The sequence below is a fragment of the Pithys albifrons genome, chromosome 1 (assembly GCF_047495875.1).
Source record: "Pithys albifrons albifrons isolate INPA30051 chromosome 1, PitAlb_v1, whole genome shotgun sequence".
Taxonomy (NCBI): domain Eukaryota; kingdom Metazoa; phylum Chordata; class Aves; order Passeriformes; family Thamnophilidae; genus Pithys; species Pithys albifrons.
Genome location: NC_092458.1, coordinates 28,528,918 through 28,545,851, shown reverse-complemented (window position 1 = coordinate 28,545,851; position 16,934 = coordinate 28,528,918). Strand labels below are relative to the sequence as shown.

At 43.5% G+C, this 16,934-nt stretch overlaps 1 protein-coding gene across 6 annotated transcripts in view; it reads left to right on the top strand.

Annotated features, from left to right (window-relative positions):
- LOC139668688 (arylsulfatase D-like) overlaps nucleotides 1-16,036 on the top strand; it is a 28,658-nt gene extending 12,622 nt beyond the window's left edge. For 2 of the 6 annotated variants that reach the window (XM_071548474.1, XM_071548487.1), the window contains exons 10-12: nucleotides 2,385-2,547; nucleotides 3,602-3,723; nucleotides 11,534-15,850. In XM_071548474.1, coding sequence (XP_071404575.1) covers nucleotides 2,385-2,547; nucleotides 3,602-3,723; nucleotides 11,534-11,904 — 656 coding nt within the window. In that variant the 3' untranslated portion in view covers nucleotides 11,905-15,850. Of the gene's footprint in view, nucleotides 1-2,384; nucleotides 2,548-3,601; nucleotides 3,724-11,533; nucleotides 15,853-16,000 lie in introns of those variants that run through there. The other 4 variants (XR_011697113.1, XM_071548513.1, XM_071548496.1 and 1 more) reach the window with 4 other exon arrangements.
- The last annotated feature ends 898 nt before the right edge of the window (nucleotides 16,037-16,934 follow it).

Here is a 16,934-nt window from a genome sequence, read left to right as displayed (position 1 = left end):
ACAAGACTCGCTAAAACTTAACCATATGACTACGATCATTGACCAAATACTCCTTGACCTCTGACAGGCTTGGGGGTGTGTGTGTGTGTGTGTGTGTGTGTGTGTGGCTCAGCTTCGCGAACAAAGATTTGGGAAGGGCTGTCCCCATGTGGGTGTGCCCTTCCAGCCTGCGCAGTGGATTTTTTAGGTGAGGCACAGCATGCGCAGAACTGGCCTCACCGTTTAAGTCCTGAGGTTCATCTGCCATGGCCGAGTGAGCTTGGACAGTGCCAGTGAAGTCCTCAGGACTAGAACCTACAGCACTCAGCATTTCCCAGGAGGTCTCCCATCCAAGTACTAATCTGGGGCTGACCCTGCTTAGCTTCTGAGATCTGACGGGATTGGATGTCAGGGAGGCATTTAACTGCCCTGACAGCCTTGGTACTGTGACCACTTCCCTCAGGATCCTATTCTAGTGACCAACCACCCTCTCAGCAAAGAACCTATTCCTAATATCCAGTCTGAACTTGCCCTGATGCAGATCCAGAACACACTGTTTGGAGTCTCACTTGAAAAATCCTTCAGTCCTTCACAGAAGACAGAATCACAGAATGGGTAAGGTCATCTGGTCCAATCTCCTTGCTCAAGCAGGGTCACCCTAGAGCACATGGCACAGGATTGCATCCAGACAGTTCTTGAATATCTTCAGTAAGGGAAACTCCACTTCTCTGGCAATCCAGTGCTCAGTCACCCACACTGTAAAGAAGTCCTTCCTTATGTTCAGATGAAACTTTCTGTGAATCCGTTTCTGCCTGTTGCCTCTTGTCCTATTGCTTGGCACTACCAAAGAGAGTGTGGCTGCATCCTCTTGGCACCCTCTCTTCATATATTTATAGACATTGATGGGGTCCCTTCTCAGTCATGTCTTCTCAAGGCTGACCAGGCCCAACTACCTCAGCCTTTCCTCATCAGTGAGGTGCTCTAGACCCCTGATCATATCTATTGCCCTCTGCTGGACCCACTCCAGGAGCTCCATGTCTCTTTTGTACTGAGGAGCCCAGAACTGGACACAGCACTCCAGATGTGGTCTCACTAGTGCTGAGTAGAGGGGCAGGATCACCTCCCTCAACCTATTGGCAATGCTCTTCCTAATGGACTCCAAGATGCCATTGGCCTTCTTGGCTTATGGACAGCTTGTTGTCCACCAGAACTCTCAAGTCCTTCTCTGCAGAGCTGCTTTCCAGCAGGTCAGCCCATAGCCTGTACTGGTGCAAGAGGTTATTATCCCCAGAACCCTGCATTGAGTTTTGTTGAATTTCAAAAAGTTCCAATCTACTGATTATCTATGCCAACACTGGCAGATATCTTGACATCTATTTTCTTTATATAGTTTTCCAGTTTTTCACGCATCATTTAGATGTTTCTTCTAGACTTCCTATGACTGCCTTGCAACACAGTGACAAAAGCTTGGAGTTCTGCCTTTGAACCACATTGTTTTGTTAATAGTCTGATCCTTGACATTTGTAACTTATACCTGTAATTAGTTAATGGTTCTTACTTTGAAATACTATTCAAACAATGAATATTTTGATTTGTAAGAGAGGCTACATGGAGGAGGGAATTTAGAAGACCAGAGGAATGCAAGAGAAGCCAAGTTAAGAAAGTCTTTTTGTATTACCTCAAGACAATTTCAATAGAAATGCAGGTGGAAAGTCTTTGTTACTGCATCATATTCAGTGCACTCTCTTATTTAATGTGTGAGTTCTACACTCTTCCATTTGGGACCACCTTAGAGCATCCTTCGGACTGTAATCTCCTGGAGGGCAACCAAACATTATCCCAGTTCCCCTCACTGCCCTCCAGAGCTGCAATTCATTTTAATAATGTTCCCACGGTCTCTGATTATGAGCTGACAACCAAAGTTGCCCTGTGTTAATTTCTCTTCCTCAGGCACCAAGTGGGACTGCAACCTCTATTCCATTGAAAATCAGAGTTTGCTTTTTATTAATTAACAGACTTTATTTATTAACAGATTCTTTTCTTGGGCATGTTATTAGTGAGTGTGCAGAGTATTCTCAGATGTGACCTTCAATTTAAGCTCTGGATCAGAATGATTTCTCAGACATCGGAGGCTGGAATTCTTCCTCTTTTGCCAAAAATGGTGCTTAGTAGTGGGTTGTTATATGTGCCACCAAGAAAGTAGTGCAAAATAAAGAGGTTAATAACACTTACTTTTGAAGAACGGAATTTGCACTATAGTCACTCTACTGTTCTCCAGGATTTAGTGTGTTTTCATTAAAGTTACATGAATATTCTAAAAGTTTTTAAATCTTTTATTACACATGCACAATAAACATCTACTTTCTTTTATCTTTTTTTGACACTTTTCCTCCCTTCTTTAACAGGTGGAAAAGGAATGGGAGGCTGGGAAGGAGGAATACGTGTTCCAGGAATAGTTAGATGGCCAGGAGTGTTGCCTGCAGGGACAGTTATTGATGAACCTACAAGCCTTATGGACATTTATCCTACAGTAGTTCATCTGGCTGGAGGGTCAGTGCCTCAGGACAGGTACAGAGGTGGCTTCATAAAGCATATTTGCTTCCCTTTCTTGATTTAGATTGAAACTAAATCATGGATTCTAACCACCGCATGTTAAATTCTGTTTGTTTCTAAATCAGGCAATTCTCTAACTTTCTTTTTGCATAGTCTTCCCCATCTTCTATGGAAAAGGCAAAGATAAAACCAGTATGTTATATCAAGTGTAATTTAGCTAACTCAGTTCCGTAATCACTAAAAGGTTGATTGGAGACACTAGGATGACTGTAAAAAAACCCAACAAAAACACCAAAAAACCCCCAAACAACCAAACAACAAACAAAACCAAAACCCACAACCAAAGCTTCCCCTTTAAATTTTACCCTTTTTTAAATGAAAAATCCATAGATTTTCACAAGGTTGGTTAGTCCTGTTTGAGTACTACAACAGGAAGCCTAGGAGGCCTGGTTATTCACAGGTAGGGAAGGAGGAGCAAATGGAACATGACCTGCATTTTTCTGCCAGTACCGAAGAAGTAGCTTCCTCAATAGTAAACAATTTGTACTATTTATGTTAGTCTCCTCTAAAGGACATGAGAAAGCATGGTGGCTAAATCATTTCAGCAAAAAGCATAAATGTACTGATGGTGTGTAACTAAACCAACTGTCACTTGGGTTTGGTTTGTTTTGTTGGTTGGTTTGGTTTTTGTTTTGTTTTGGTATTTTTTCCACAAAGCCTGGAGCTCACAGTTATCAGTGACCTCAGTGACTTCCATTTCAGGTAGCAAAATTCAAACTTGTGAACCTATGCTTATCACTTACTTCCAGGAAAATTACAGTAGTGGTGACTTATCTCCCAAGGCAGGATGTGAACTAGCTGTATTTGCCAAAACTGCTAGTAACTGCTAATCACTGATCTCCACCCATACACACAATTAAAAATCAGGGCTCATTAACTAAAATGTGCCTTGGTTTAGAGATGACATCTGAAATTCTAATGCTGCATACATAGAGAGTGGATACTGCTCATGCTCCAGCTGCAGACTGAAATCCTCAACCTATCTGGTGACTCTGGTTGTCTCCATTAGGGTAATCGATGGGCACACTCTGCTGCCTCTGCTGAGTGGGGCAGTTCAGCACTCTGGGCATGAGTTCATGTTTCACTACTGCGGTGTGTTTCTGCATGCAGTGCGGTGGCACCAGAAGGAGAGTGAGTATAAACAACCCCCCTCCTGCAGATCAGAGACAATGTAATGACCTCTACTTTCCAATAGAGTACCATGTAAAAATATACATACATATATCTGGAGTAAGTTTATTGTCTCAAACTCTCAGTTCTTCTGCAAGGTGCAGAATGACCTCATTGTTAGCTGTCTTGCCTCGTCTGAGATGAAGGGGTTTGCTTCCTGGGAAGCATAGCTTCAAGAATCCCCATTTTGTTGCAGTGTTTGTATCACTTTTGCCGCAAAAGCATGCGGGATCAGCTTTAGTGTAGGACTGAAGAAAAAAAAGAGCTGTGCATGTAAAGTCTTTATCTTAAGCAGTAGTTGTTTGTTTTCAATAGTCCTATATTATTTATTTCATTTTTTTTTCCAACTGTGGCATTAGACAAGGTGACCGCAGCTCTAATGCTTTCCTGAGCCCAAAACAAGCACTCGGTCTTTGCTGATGTCACCCTCCATTACAAAAGAGAGCAGGCCAGTGACTGGCAGCTGTGTCCGTATTCCCACTCAGAATGGAGGATGGAATCTGTGTGACCAAACACAGGTGTCTGGATCTGAGCTGCTTGTTTTCCAGTCACTGAAGAGATGCAGATATTTATAGGGTGTGATTCACTTCCATCTGTGTAGCACGTCTGTGATAGATCAGTCACGTTTGATTCTCTCAGCTGATTTAAAAGGGAGCTGAGACTGACCACATCAGATAAAAAATAAATAAAAGTTAGTTGGTAAGAATTGCACCTTCTTTGACTGGATGATGTGACAATAAGATAACAAATTCATAGGAATACTATATTCAGGTTTTTCCATTCTGCACAGGTGGAGAAATGCAGATGCTGATGAAGAAGGCTATGCCTACTCATCAGCCCATCCTTTAAAGACTTGAATGAGCCCTTTTAATCTTTGTGTTTGCTTTCCCTACTTGTGAAGTGAAAGAAGACTTCCGGAGTTCTTGTGAAACTGTAGCTGGATAACAGTTACAAAGGGTTGGGCATTCCACTGTCAGCAGCCCATCAGATTTAGCTGATATGCTGATAAAGGAGCTGGCTGTTCAAAGGGCACTTTACTTTGTGTGCTGGCCTTGGAGTGAGACAACATCAGGCAGCCCAGCAGGAAATCCTTCTTATGTCACAATGTTAACTGCCTGATCTTTCTCATGCCCATTCACATTTCCTTTTTGATACTTTCTGATACAATGACAATATAAAGTATAGGTAGTATTAAGCTAGGAATCTATTTCCTCAGCAAACGAACACTGCAAAACTTACTTGTTCTTGCAAATATTTCAAAATTAACTTCTCTGTTCCCCTAAATACAGAGAGAAAACATATGAGAGTATAAGGATAATGGCTGTGAACTTGGCTGCCTTTCTTATTGGCAGGAATACATACATACCAGAATTGTAATACCAAACTTTTAGTCATTCTTCCTGTTTAACCTGGAGGTTGGTGCCCTCATTATCACACCACATTTGACAGAAGCATGGTCCCAGGGCAGGAAGTCACTGTGCTTAGCGGACAGGAAAGGGACTAAGGACTAAATGTGAGGATATGATGCCAGGTGCTGCAGTGAAATTTTATTTTTAGGTACTTAATCCCTAAAGATAAATCTGGATACTTCATTCAATAAAAAATGTGTAAGCTGTGCAAGCCACATAGTGCTTGAAGAGCTAATGTATTCAGGATGCACACTGATTAAGGAGTTATACAGTAGAAAATGTTAAGTACAAGGGTGTTTCATAAATCCAGTTCTTCCACGGAATGGAGAATCCAAAGAAAGTTTGTTGGTTTTAGGGTTTTGCTTGTTTTTTTTCTTTGGATTCCTCATTCTCTGTTTTCCCTAGACAGAGCATGCTGACAATATTTTTGTCTAAGAATTAGGAAAGGGATCTTAAGAAGGAAAGAATTAAGGAAAGAAGAAAGGAAGGGAAGAAAAGTGAAAGAAAGGAGTGCTTGTCTTCTGCTTTGTAGCCTGTAGCTGGGTGGAAAGGCCTCCACAGTCCTACTGGGGCTGCTGCAGTCGGGCAGAACTGCTGCAGGGCTGGTGCTTGGTGCAGCCACAGGCTCGTGGGTCTGGTCTCAGAGCTCACTCTTGCTACATGCCTCGAGCTGGGTGTTTGAATGGCCTGATACCACAACTGGGAAACAAGGGGACCTCAGAGAGGGAATCTACTGAAAAGTGCTGAAGGCCAACATTTTGTCTGTATCAAGTAATTATTTACTTGAGGAGCCCAGTTTGGCCACAATAAAAATACATCATCTCTGATGGTGGATGTAAATCATCACTCTGCATCTTTGCTGTTCCTGTGGTGAGCAGGCCTCTGCAGCAATTATAAATCAACCCTATATCAAACTAAAAGAAAGTAGGTTTTAGAATCATAGAATCGACTGGGATGGAAAAGACCTCCAAGATCATCGAGTCCAACCCTTGGTCCAACTCTAGTCCATTTACTAGATCATGGCACTCAGCGCCACGTCCAATCTGTGTTTAAAAATCTCTAGGGATGGTGAATCCACCACCTCTCTGGGCAGCCCATTCCAATGCCTGATTACTCTCTCTGGAAAGAAATTTTTTCTGATATCCAACTTAAATTTCCCCTGGCAGAGCTTAAGCCCGTGCCCCCTTGTCCTATTGCTGAGTGCCTGGGAGAAGAGACCAGCCCCCCCCACCTGGCTATAACTTCCCTTCAGGTAGTTCTAGACAGTGATGAGGTCACCTCTGAGCCTCCTCTTCTCCAGGCTAAACAACCCCAGCTCCCTCAGCCTCTCCCCATAGGGCTTGTGCTCCAGTCCCTTCACCAGCCTTGTTGCTCTTCTCTGGACTCACTCCAGCACCTCAATATCCTTTCTGAACTGAGGGGCCCAGAACTGAACACAGTACTCAAGGTGTGGCCTCACCAACACAGAGTACAGGGGAAGGATCACTGCCCTGGTCCTGCTGGCCACGCTATTTTTGATACAGGCCAGGATCCCATTGGCCTTCTTGGCCACCTGGGCACACTGTTGGCTCATGTTGAGCTTCCTGTCAATTAGTGCTCCAAGGTCCCTTTCTGCCTGGCTGCTCTCCAGCCACTCTGTGCCCAGCCTGTAGTGCTGCAGGGGGTTGTTGTGGCCAAAGTGCAGGACCCGGCACTTGGCCTTATTGAACTTCATGCCATTGGAATCAGCCCATCTCTCAAGTCTATTCAGATCCTTCTGCAGAGCCCTCCTGCCTTCCAGCAGATCAACACTCCCTCCCAGCTTGGTGTCATCAGCAAATTTGCTGATGATGGACTCAATTCCCTCATCTAAATCATCAATAAAGATGTTAAACAGGACTAGACCCAACACAGACCCCTGGGGAACACCACTGGTGACCGGCCGCCAGCTGGATGCAGCTCCGTTCACCAGCACTCTCTGGGCCCAACCCTCCAGCCAGCTCTTAATCCAGGAGAGGGTACACTTGTCCAGGCCATGGGCTACCAGCTTCTCCAGGAGTATATTATGGGAGACAGTGTCAAAGGCCTTGCTGAAGTCCAGATAGACCACATCCACAGCCTTCCCCTCATCCACCAGGTGGGTCACCTGATTGTAAAATAGATCAGGTTGGTCAGACAGGACCTGCCCCTCCTAAACCCATGCTGGCTGGGTCTAATCCCTTGTCCACCCTGAAGGTGCTGTGTGATTGCACTCAGGATGAACTGATCCATAACCCTGCCAGGCACGGAGGTCAGGCTGACAGGCCTGGAGTTGCCAGGGTCCTGCTTGCAGCCCTTTTTGTGGATTGGGGTGACACTGGCCAACCTCCAATCATCTGGGACCTCCCCAGAGAGCCAGGACTGTTGGAAGATGATGGAGAGCGGTTTGGCAAGCTCTTCTGCCAGCTCCTTCATCACCCTGGGATGGATCCCGTCTGGTCCCATAGACTTGTTAGGATCCAGCTGGCTCAGTAAGTCACTAACTATATCCTCCTGGAATACAGGAAGGCTATTCAGCTCCCTCTCCCTGTCTACCAGCTCCAGAGGCCAGTTGTCTTGAGGGCCACCTGTCTTACTGGTGAAAACTGAGGCAAAGTAGGTGTTAAGTACCTCAGCCTTCTCCTCATCTTCCTTAACTATATTTCCCTCCAAGTCCAACAGAGAATGGAGGTTTTCCTTGCCCCTCCTTTTGTTATTAATGTATTTATAAAAGGACATTTTGTTATCCCTAACTGAAATAGCCAAATTTACTTCAAATTCCACCTTTCTTTCCCTAATTTTTTTCCTGCATGACCTAGCACTATCTGTAAATTCTTCATAAGTAGCCAGCCCTTTTTTCCATAGTCTGTAACCTTTCTTTTTATCCCTGATTTCTTGCAGAATCTCCCTATTTAACCAAGCTGGTCGTCTTCCCCTCCGGCTGGCCTTTCGGCACACTGGGACAGCCTGTTGCTGTGCATTCAAAATTTCCTTCTGATTAAGTATTAGGAGGAAGTTCTTTGCTGTGGAGGTGGTGGGGCACTGTAACAGCTTATCTAAAGAATCTGTGGCTGCCCCATCCCTGGAGGTGTTCAAGGCCAGGTTGGATGGGGCTATGAGCAACCCGGGCCAGGGGAAGGTGTCCCTGCCCAGGGCAGGGGGATAGGAACTAGGTGATCTTTAGTGTCCATTCCAACCCAGAAGTTTCGTGGTTCTATCATTAGCAGGGCCAAGCCCATAATCTGGCAGTTTAAACGAAATCAGCCTCGGTCGCGGCCGGGCACGGCGGGCCGGGCAGGTGAGCCGAAGCGCCGCCGAGGGGACAGCATAGCCTGCCAGGTGGATCAAGCGCCTGGGCCAGGGGGTTAAAAACGCTGAAACAAAACCCAGTAAAACAAATCAAAACTGAACCGCCCCGGCCCTGCAGCGCAGTCAGCCGCTCCGTGTTCCATTTTCACATCGCATATGAAGAGGCACCCGCAGCAGCGAGAGAGCAGCGGGAGCGTGGGCAACACACTCGCCGTGCAGCGGCTCCTTTCCCGAAGCACTCCAGGTGCCCGTGCCCTCCTGAAGCACCCTGTGAGCCTGGGCAGGGGGTGAGCATGGCCCATGCCCCTGCAGCCTGGTAGAAACCTCAGGGTTCCCCCTTGGAGCCTTCCTGCCCTTGCACGCTGCAGGCCAGGGAGCTGCAGAGCGAGGGGAGCTGCCACCAGGGATGAGAGGGGGCAGGTCACAGGCTGGTGGCATGTTGGCTTCGGCACTTTGGTGTCTTCTCCCAAAGTAATGCTACTGGACAAAAGTAAGGGCCTCAGGTTGCTCCAAGAGAGGTTTATATTGGATTTTAATAAAAATTTCTTCATGAAATTGTCAAGCATTGGAACAGGCTGACCAAGGAAGTGGTTGTGTCACCATCCCTGGTGGTGTTTAAGACATTGTAGGTGTGGCATTTGAGGACATGGGTTAGTGTTGGACTTGGCAGTGCTGGACATAACGATCTTAAGGGTCTTTTCCAACCTAATTGGAACAATTCCATGGGCCTACACTCTAACCCTAAGCACAGTCATCTGTTCACATTACCTGGAGCACAACAGCAGTCAGAAACACAATTCTTCTATGTCTGAATCAGTCACTATTCTTAGAGATCTTGCTTTGTTTCCTTTTAAGGCACAATTTTTTCTGGAAACAGAACGTTTCTGGGGCAGAGAAAGCTGTGTCTGACTGCCAGACTCCTGGAGAAAACTCCTGCTAGCAGAGTCATGCCACACTTCCCTACTGAAAGGCTAAATACACACTCCAATCAAGCAGTGCACTTGAAGAAGTGCTTTTCAGGTTGAAGGACTCCTGTTCTCCTAACCTAGCATTCATCACTTGTTCTTCTAAGCTACAGAAGTTCTACATAAGTAGCTCTGCATACAATATGCAGGTGCAAGATGTATTTTGTGGCATTTCATGTTCCTATGAAGCCACGCGCACAGTTAGTTTTCCTGTGCATGCCTTTCTATAATTTTCCCCATTGAACCTCAACTGCTCATAGCAAGAGGCCTGAAAACAACACAATGTTCTGCATATGAAAGAGTAGCTAATCAATTATGTGCCTCAACTTTCAACCAAGGCAGAAATTTTGATACTTTGTTCCAACTACCATTTCTTCTGACTGAGCTGACAGAAGTTTTAGAATCTGTTTTAGTTCGTTTACAAGTAAATCACACTTTATTACATATTTATTGTCTGTTTACATCTGTCTATTGGTCAGCCTAGTTATGAAGTCATTGTATCTTGATGTCAACCAGGCAGGACCCTGACTGAAGCCAAAAGAACCCCTGTTTATATGTTAAAGAGTTCTTTCCTTTATCCTACCATAAGTCTCATTAGTGACAGTCCATTTCTTTCTGCTCATTAAACTGATTGATTATTACCAGATGGGTTTGGGAGAAAAAAGTGCAAGGCCCAGAGAGCACATCCAGCCAGTTGCAAAGCATACAATCAAAGAGACCTAAGGAGTATCTATCTGTGCTTAGTAAAGTGAGCCCATTTCCTTCAAGAAATCTACCTTCTTCAAACTTTTTCTCACAATTTCAGAAATTGAGATATCTAACATTTAGAAATGTTACAGATTTATTATGCCCAAACATTTCAGAATCATTGAGACATCATCCCTCCACCGAAGTACAGAAGCATAGCTTAACTGGACATGGAAACCATGGGTGAAAATAAAGATACACAGTCAGCCAGCCAGCAACCAGATATTTTAAGCTAAAATATTACCTGAGCTTTAATATCTGTTGTTTACCCTCACCTTTTCAGAAGTTTTAAAATTTTATTTATTAACAAAATAGTGTTCTAGTAGTAGTGACAAGACAGAGACAAAGAAATAAAGCTGCAGGCTCCAGCCATAAAGCACAACGCTGGGGAAAATAGAAGAAAGGAAGGAAAGTTCAGCTGATTCCATTGAACCAAAAAGAAAATTCTGGACAATGCAGTTGTCAAGTATTTGTGCTCAGTGGATTAGAGAAACGTCATCAAGTGGTGAATGTCCCCTTTCTTCTTATTTCCTTTCTTCAGACATAGTACCTAATTGGTGTCTTCCTGCTGGGTACATCCTTGCCTCTGAGTTCACTGTACTGTATTCTAAATACAGGGTGAGGTATAGGGAGAAAAGGAGGAGGGAGGAGGAAGTAGTGTCCTGATGAATGGCATTCAGATTTAGTTTAGCCATTTGCTGTTTTTTTATTACAAGTTACAGACCTGTGCTTTTTCTGTGGTCAGTACAAGAGCTTGATGATGTGCAAGCTCTGAAGATGCAAAGTAGTTGCCTTCAGTATGTTAACTTAAAAACTGAACTCCAAATTTCGTGGCCTGCACTTACCACTCTATTTTAAAGTGTGCTGGAATGTTAACATGGAAGTAAACTGTGATGAGTTTCTGCCCAGATGTACTTCTTCACTCAGATACACACAGGCAGCAGAAGAACCACCTACCAGTACTTGCACCCAGAAACTGGGAACTTCATGCTCCATTTTCCCTTCCCAAGAGGGATGTAGAGTTCTAAAGGGACACAAGAAAGTGGAAGATTCCCTCTTTATCCAAAATATTAGGTGAACCATCCACATACTGTATAGGGCCCTGCATATACCCAGAGCCAAAGTTTACCCGTAAGCCACAAAAACATCTGAATTCCTGCCAGCTTCCACAACATCCCTTCCCCATGTATGACAACTGTAACATAAGCTTGCCCTAGGAATGACAAAGTGGATCACTTAAACATGAACTAAAAACTTTCAGGACACACACAGAGCCTCCCCACCCCCACCCCCATCTCCTAGACATTGTCATTAAGCTGTTCAAATATGCTTTTTCTGTGACAGGTGGCAACATCTGGAAAGCTCATTATGCTACTCCAGTATTCCAACCAGAAACCTCTGGAGCCTGTTTCAGAAGAGGAATTTGCCCATGTTTTGGGGATGATGTAACCCATCATGACCCTCCACTGCTGTTCAATCTCTCACAAGATCCGTCTGAGGGAAATCCTCTATCAGCTGACGCTGAGCCCTTGTTTGGCACTGTGATGAGGAGAATAGGAAAAGCTGTGGAAGAGCATCACAAGACACTGAGTCCAGTCCCACAACAGCTGTCTCCTTACAATAATATATGGAAGCCATGGCTGCAGCCATGCTGTGGGATGTTCCCATTCTGCTGGTGTCATGAAGAAAATAACAAAGAAGATAGCATAGTTTAATACCAAAATCAAAGTACAGTTAGATTTAAAGTTGATACTTTTCATATTCACATGACTACAATCATAGAGAGATTAGAGATATGGGTTAAATTACACTGGAATAACTAAAAGGGACATTATTGATGGGTTTTGTTCAACCTTTCCTCTTACCCACAAAAATTCAGTAAGCCCATAGTTAAAAAAAAAAGAAAAAAATTAGGGGTCACCCACATAATCTACCCCTCAAGTGCATAATTCTGGATTAAATACCCAAATAAATGAAACAATATTTTTCTCTTACTGATTTTCAATTTAAGCAAATGATAACTGATAAGAAAGTAAACTTTAAGTTGTAGATGCTTGTACAGGAAATATGCATATTAAGACAACAGGACCGAGTCCCAAAGGGTATCCCTATTCAGGCCTTATCTTTTTAATGAAAAAAACCCTCTTGCATAAAAATGAAATGATGATGACAATGAAAAAAAAATTAAATAATGAAAAAAAATCCACATTTAATTTGGAAACATACCAAAATGCATTTGCTTCTCAGAAATAAACACCTACTAATTTACAGAATTTTTTTTGCCTCATCTGTACATTCATTTTTCTATCACATAAGAATTCCCAGGGAAAACTGAACAGACAATTATGTTTTAAAAATTAGATCGCTAAAGTTAGCATCTCAAGATTGGCAGCAAAGCACAGATATTCTGAAATGTTAAACCACAACAATTCTTACCAACATGCATTTGCTATGTAGTTATGTCATGTCACTTGCAAGAGCATTGAAAATCATCACCCATTTGCCTTGAGGAGATAGGTCCCAAATTTCACAACCTGAGACCATTTCGTAAGCTTCATGTTCCACTTGAGTGAAAAGACTCTGATTTCATATGAGTGCCATTATGGCCCATGACAAATATGCTTTGTTTTGTGAGAAAGCACTTTCTTCTCAGTAGGAGGTGTTAAAAAAATTCAGCTCACACATTAATCACTTCTGTGTCCAAGTCATCTTCTCCAAGCCAAACAAGTGTCAGCACTCTGTGCTGTCATTAGGGAAAGGGAGGGGATTACAACATTTAATCCTCCCATGCTGCTCTCAAGTCAAATAAATTCATCTCTCAGTATATAATCCTCAACCATGCTCTTGCAGGGTTTTGTGTCAAATCTGATTTTTAAATGGAGGTTCCTGTATTTTTCCTTTAAAAAAAAAAGTAGATTGTAGGCAAGACACTCAGATTCAAGCTTCTAAGCCTTCCTGAACAATGTGTATTCATTCGTACCACACAGCTAAAGGTCACCCAGGTTTTAAAAGTAACAAGGGTTGGTAAGAGCTGCAGAGCAGGTACTTCAGGTGACTTGTTTCCTTAAAGCTAGCCATCTTGCTGAGCCACATCAGTGCAGCTCTATTCAGTATCAAGTTTGCCTGTTTGTCATTTTTTCCCTTTTAGAAACAAGAAGAGATAAAAAGACCCACTCAGGTCCCTCTCAGCTCTTGAGCTGCCACAGCAAGTCCCAGCTCTTTCACAAGCCTCAGGACAGAAGTGAGTATATGCCTGGACTATGTACTTCTTGCAGTGTTTTCAGAGCATCTCCTGACTTAGACCTCTGATGTAGTAGGTCAGCAGTGTGGTAAATCATTGCTATTTATAGCTCTAAACATGGCTGTGACTATGATGCAACACTAAATGCAAGTCTCCAAAAAGCTGACTGGGCATTTCTTCAGGTTATTTCCCATTTCATCTTTCCTCTGAAAGGTCACCAACAAAATTATGTGGAAAACACTCCACATAAATCAAAGGACACATATGGCAATGAACTGATTGGATACATCAATGCCACACTTGAGAGAGATATCTAAAAATACATTTGTTCTCATTGTTGATAGCATTTAAATCCACATCAGCATTGCTAGGAACTTCTCAGAAAATTTGACTTTTTTCTGTGGCTGACAGGGACCAAACTCAGAGCAGCTGCATTTCACTGGATACATGCAGGGAGAAAAAAGCATAAAAGACCAAGCATTTTTAAAGCCAGTTTGGCCAATTCAGAGATGGAAGACAAATCTCACTGCTCAGTGGGGAACAAAACCAAAAGCTGTTCTCTAGAGTCAAGCCAGTCCGTTCAGTAGCATCTACATTGTCAGTTAAAAATGAGGATAAGCTTTTTCTCAATTCACTTCACTGCCTTTCCCCACTCACCCACTCCATTAGATTAAATAGCAGGAGAAAGTTTTTCACCCAGAGGATAGTTGAATGCTGGAACAGGCTTCGCAGGGAAGTGATCACAACCACCAGCCTGAGAGTTCAAGAACTCTTTGGACAACACTCTCAGGGACATGGTGTGCTTCTTGGGGTGTCCTGCATAGGGCCAGGTGTTGGCATTGATGATTCTGACGGGTTCTTCCATCTCAGCATATTCTTACACAAAAATATGCCCAGTCCCATACTAGGCCATGATGAGAGCATTTACGAAGGGATGGGTCGGTCTTCAAGCACCACTCAGCATGGTAAGCATAGGTCCAAACTCTAGAAAGTCAGATTAGGAAAGCCAATACATCAGCAAAACCCTGAACTCCATTTCAAAGCAGTATGAAAAAAACCACCCCGTATAAATGTAAACATTACACATTTGTATAACTTCCTCTGAAAGTTAAATTTGCTACACTGCCATATAGAGTCAGATGCTAAGGAGTCACATAGATACCCATGTTGCCTTCCTGACATCCAAACACAGATAATTTTATCTTGGCTGGCACCCGTGGAAAGTCCGAGGGGCTTTCAGGCAGAAATTAGGGCTGGCAGCACAGAGTAACCAGGTTTTGTCAACTAACTGTTAAGAAACCTCAAACAAGCAATGGGAAATGTGCTTTTCCCATACAGAGAGGGAGAGGGCAGATAGTGCACACAGAGGTGATCTGCAGGCAACAAGGAGAACCAAGTAATGGAAAATTGGTGAATAGGATGCATATCCCTTAAAAAAATATGGGGGACAGGAGAGAAGACTATTTTCAGTCCTAAATTCCTTTTGCTGTCTCAAGCTAAATGTATATTAAAAGATACAAATTTTGAAGAGACAGTGGTAAGCAGGGAAAGGAGGTTAATTATTTTACTTGTTTTGTGCAGATCTGTTATGGGTTCACCTAGGTGGGCCTAGATATTGGCTCGGAAGTTTGGACTAGGCTGAAGCTGTCAGCTGACTTGAGCTGGGCTGAGCTAACAGCTGACCTCTTCTAGCCAGTAATTTTGTATTCCATACCACATTATGACACCATCTCCAGGGAAGTAGGAACCAGTGTGGGAGTGGTTAAGGCAGTCACTTCTCAGCCCTCCTCTTGGGAGGACGCACGATGCTGCCCCAGGGGGGATGGAGAGGACCAGGGCCACCACTGGCTCACAGGGTATCTCAGGAAAGTAAAATGTGTTGTTCTGGGTCTCTCCTTTCTGCTTGAGTTTGTCTCCCTGGGGAATAAGTATTTCCTTAAGTAATGTGTAGTTAAGACAGTAGAATTTGTGTGTTCGTTAAGAAGTTGAGGTGGGGAACTTGTTGTTGCAGACTTGTGTGAGTGTATATTTGTACTCTCTTCTAATTGTCTCTTTCTTTCTGTGAAAAATATATGTAGTTTTAGTATAAATGCAGTTTGACGTGGTTTTTTTCTTTCCCCTCTCTTTTCCTCCCTTTCCCTGGTGTTAGGAGGGAGGCTTTTCTCTCTGTGCTTGGGGGGGTTGGCAGTTGCTTGTCTCAAACCAAGACAAGATCCTAGGAGGAGTGGTTGAAGATCTCTTTGTCTGTATATACTCTAATCAGCTCATATAAGATTTGCACAAGCTGTTATTCTTATCTCCCAGCAATTGTATATTCCCCATAAAGCATGTGAACCCAACATCACCCAAGAGTTATCCTCATGCACATTTTCACATAACAGGCATTAATAGGTAAAAGAGCTGTTATAAAAACTGTTTGAATAACACTGGAGGAAAGAAACTCTTAAGTCAGTTTCCAAGGTTTGCTTGAAAAATCATCTATAATGATCTTTTGCAAAATATATTAATATAAGAAAAAATCTAAATTAGATGCTTTCTCCCTTGTTTTCTCATAATTTCTCCCTTTGTAGAAAGGAGCAAGGATTATATAAAAATGGCCCATTGGGAAAACCTGAGACAACTGGCCAATCTCCAGGCCAGTGTTAACCGTCCGAGAATGTGCCTACACATGGTTCAATATAGACACCATAGAGAAGGGAATATTACTATGTAACAAATTAAGTTTGTTTTACTGAAAGAGCTGCGGTTGTACTGCGTAAATGTTTGACATTGATGTTGTATGAAGCTGACTTGCATTTAAATTGTTTGAACATTATTAAACGACATTTGGAATTGTTGCATTAGACTGACTCAACAGAGACTCTGTCAAGTCTCACAGGAGTGAGACAATAAGCTTCTAAGAAGCCTCACTTCACCATATTTAAATATTAGACACATAGCTTTGCTCCCTGCTGGGACTCAAGGGAATGCCAGTATATGGATCACAAGATTCCATCTTCTGGTGCTGGATCAGCATTTGTGATGGCATCGCTCAGGCTGGTGTCAGAGCTGTCTGTGCCATCACTTGGTGACATGGCAGATGTTGCGGCACCATCAGTTGATCTTGACTCACGGTTGGCCGTGCCTTCACTTGATGCCATATCAGAGGTTTCTGTGCCATCAACTGGTATTGAGTCACAGTTGATGGTGGCCTGAATTGGTTACATGTCACTTTGTGCCATGTTATCAGTGGGTGCCATGTCAGGGGTTGTTTTGTCATCACCTGGTGCCATGTCACACTTGGCAGTGGCCTGAATTTGTTCCATGCCACTGTCGGCTGTATCATCCATGGGTGCCGTGTCACAGGTTTCCTTGCCATCAGCTGGTGCCATGTCACAGTTTTCTGCACCAGCAACAGGTGCAGGGCTGACATCAGGCTTCACCTCGAGCTCGCTTGGCCTGGTGTCAGACTGGGCCACAGCGTCAGGTGTCAGACTGTGCCATGAATTTCAGCAAACGCTGCAG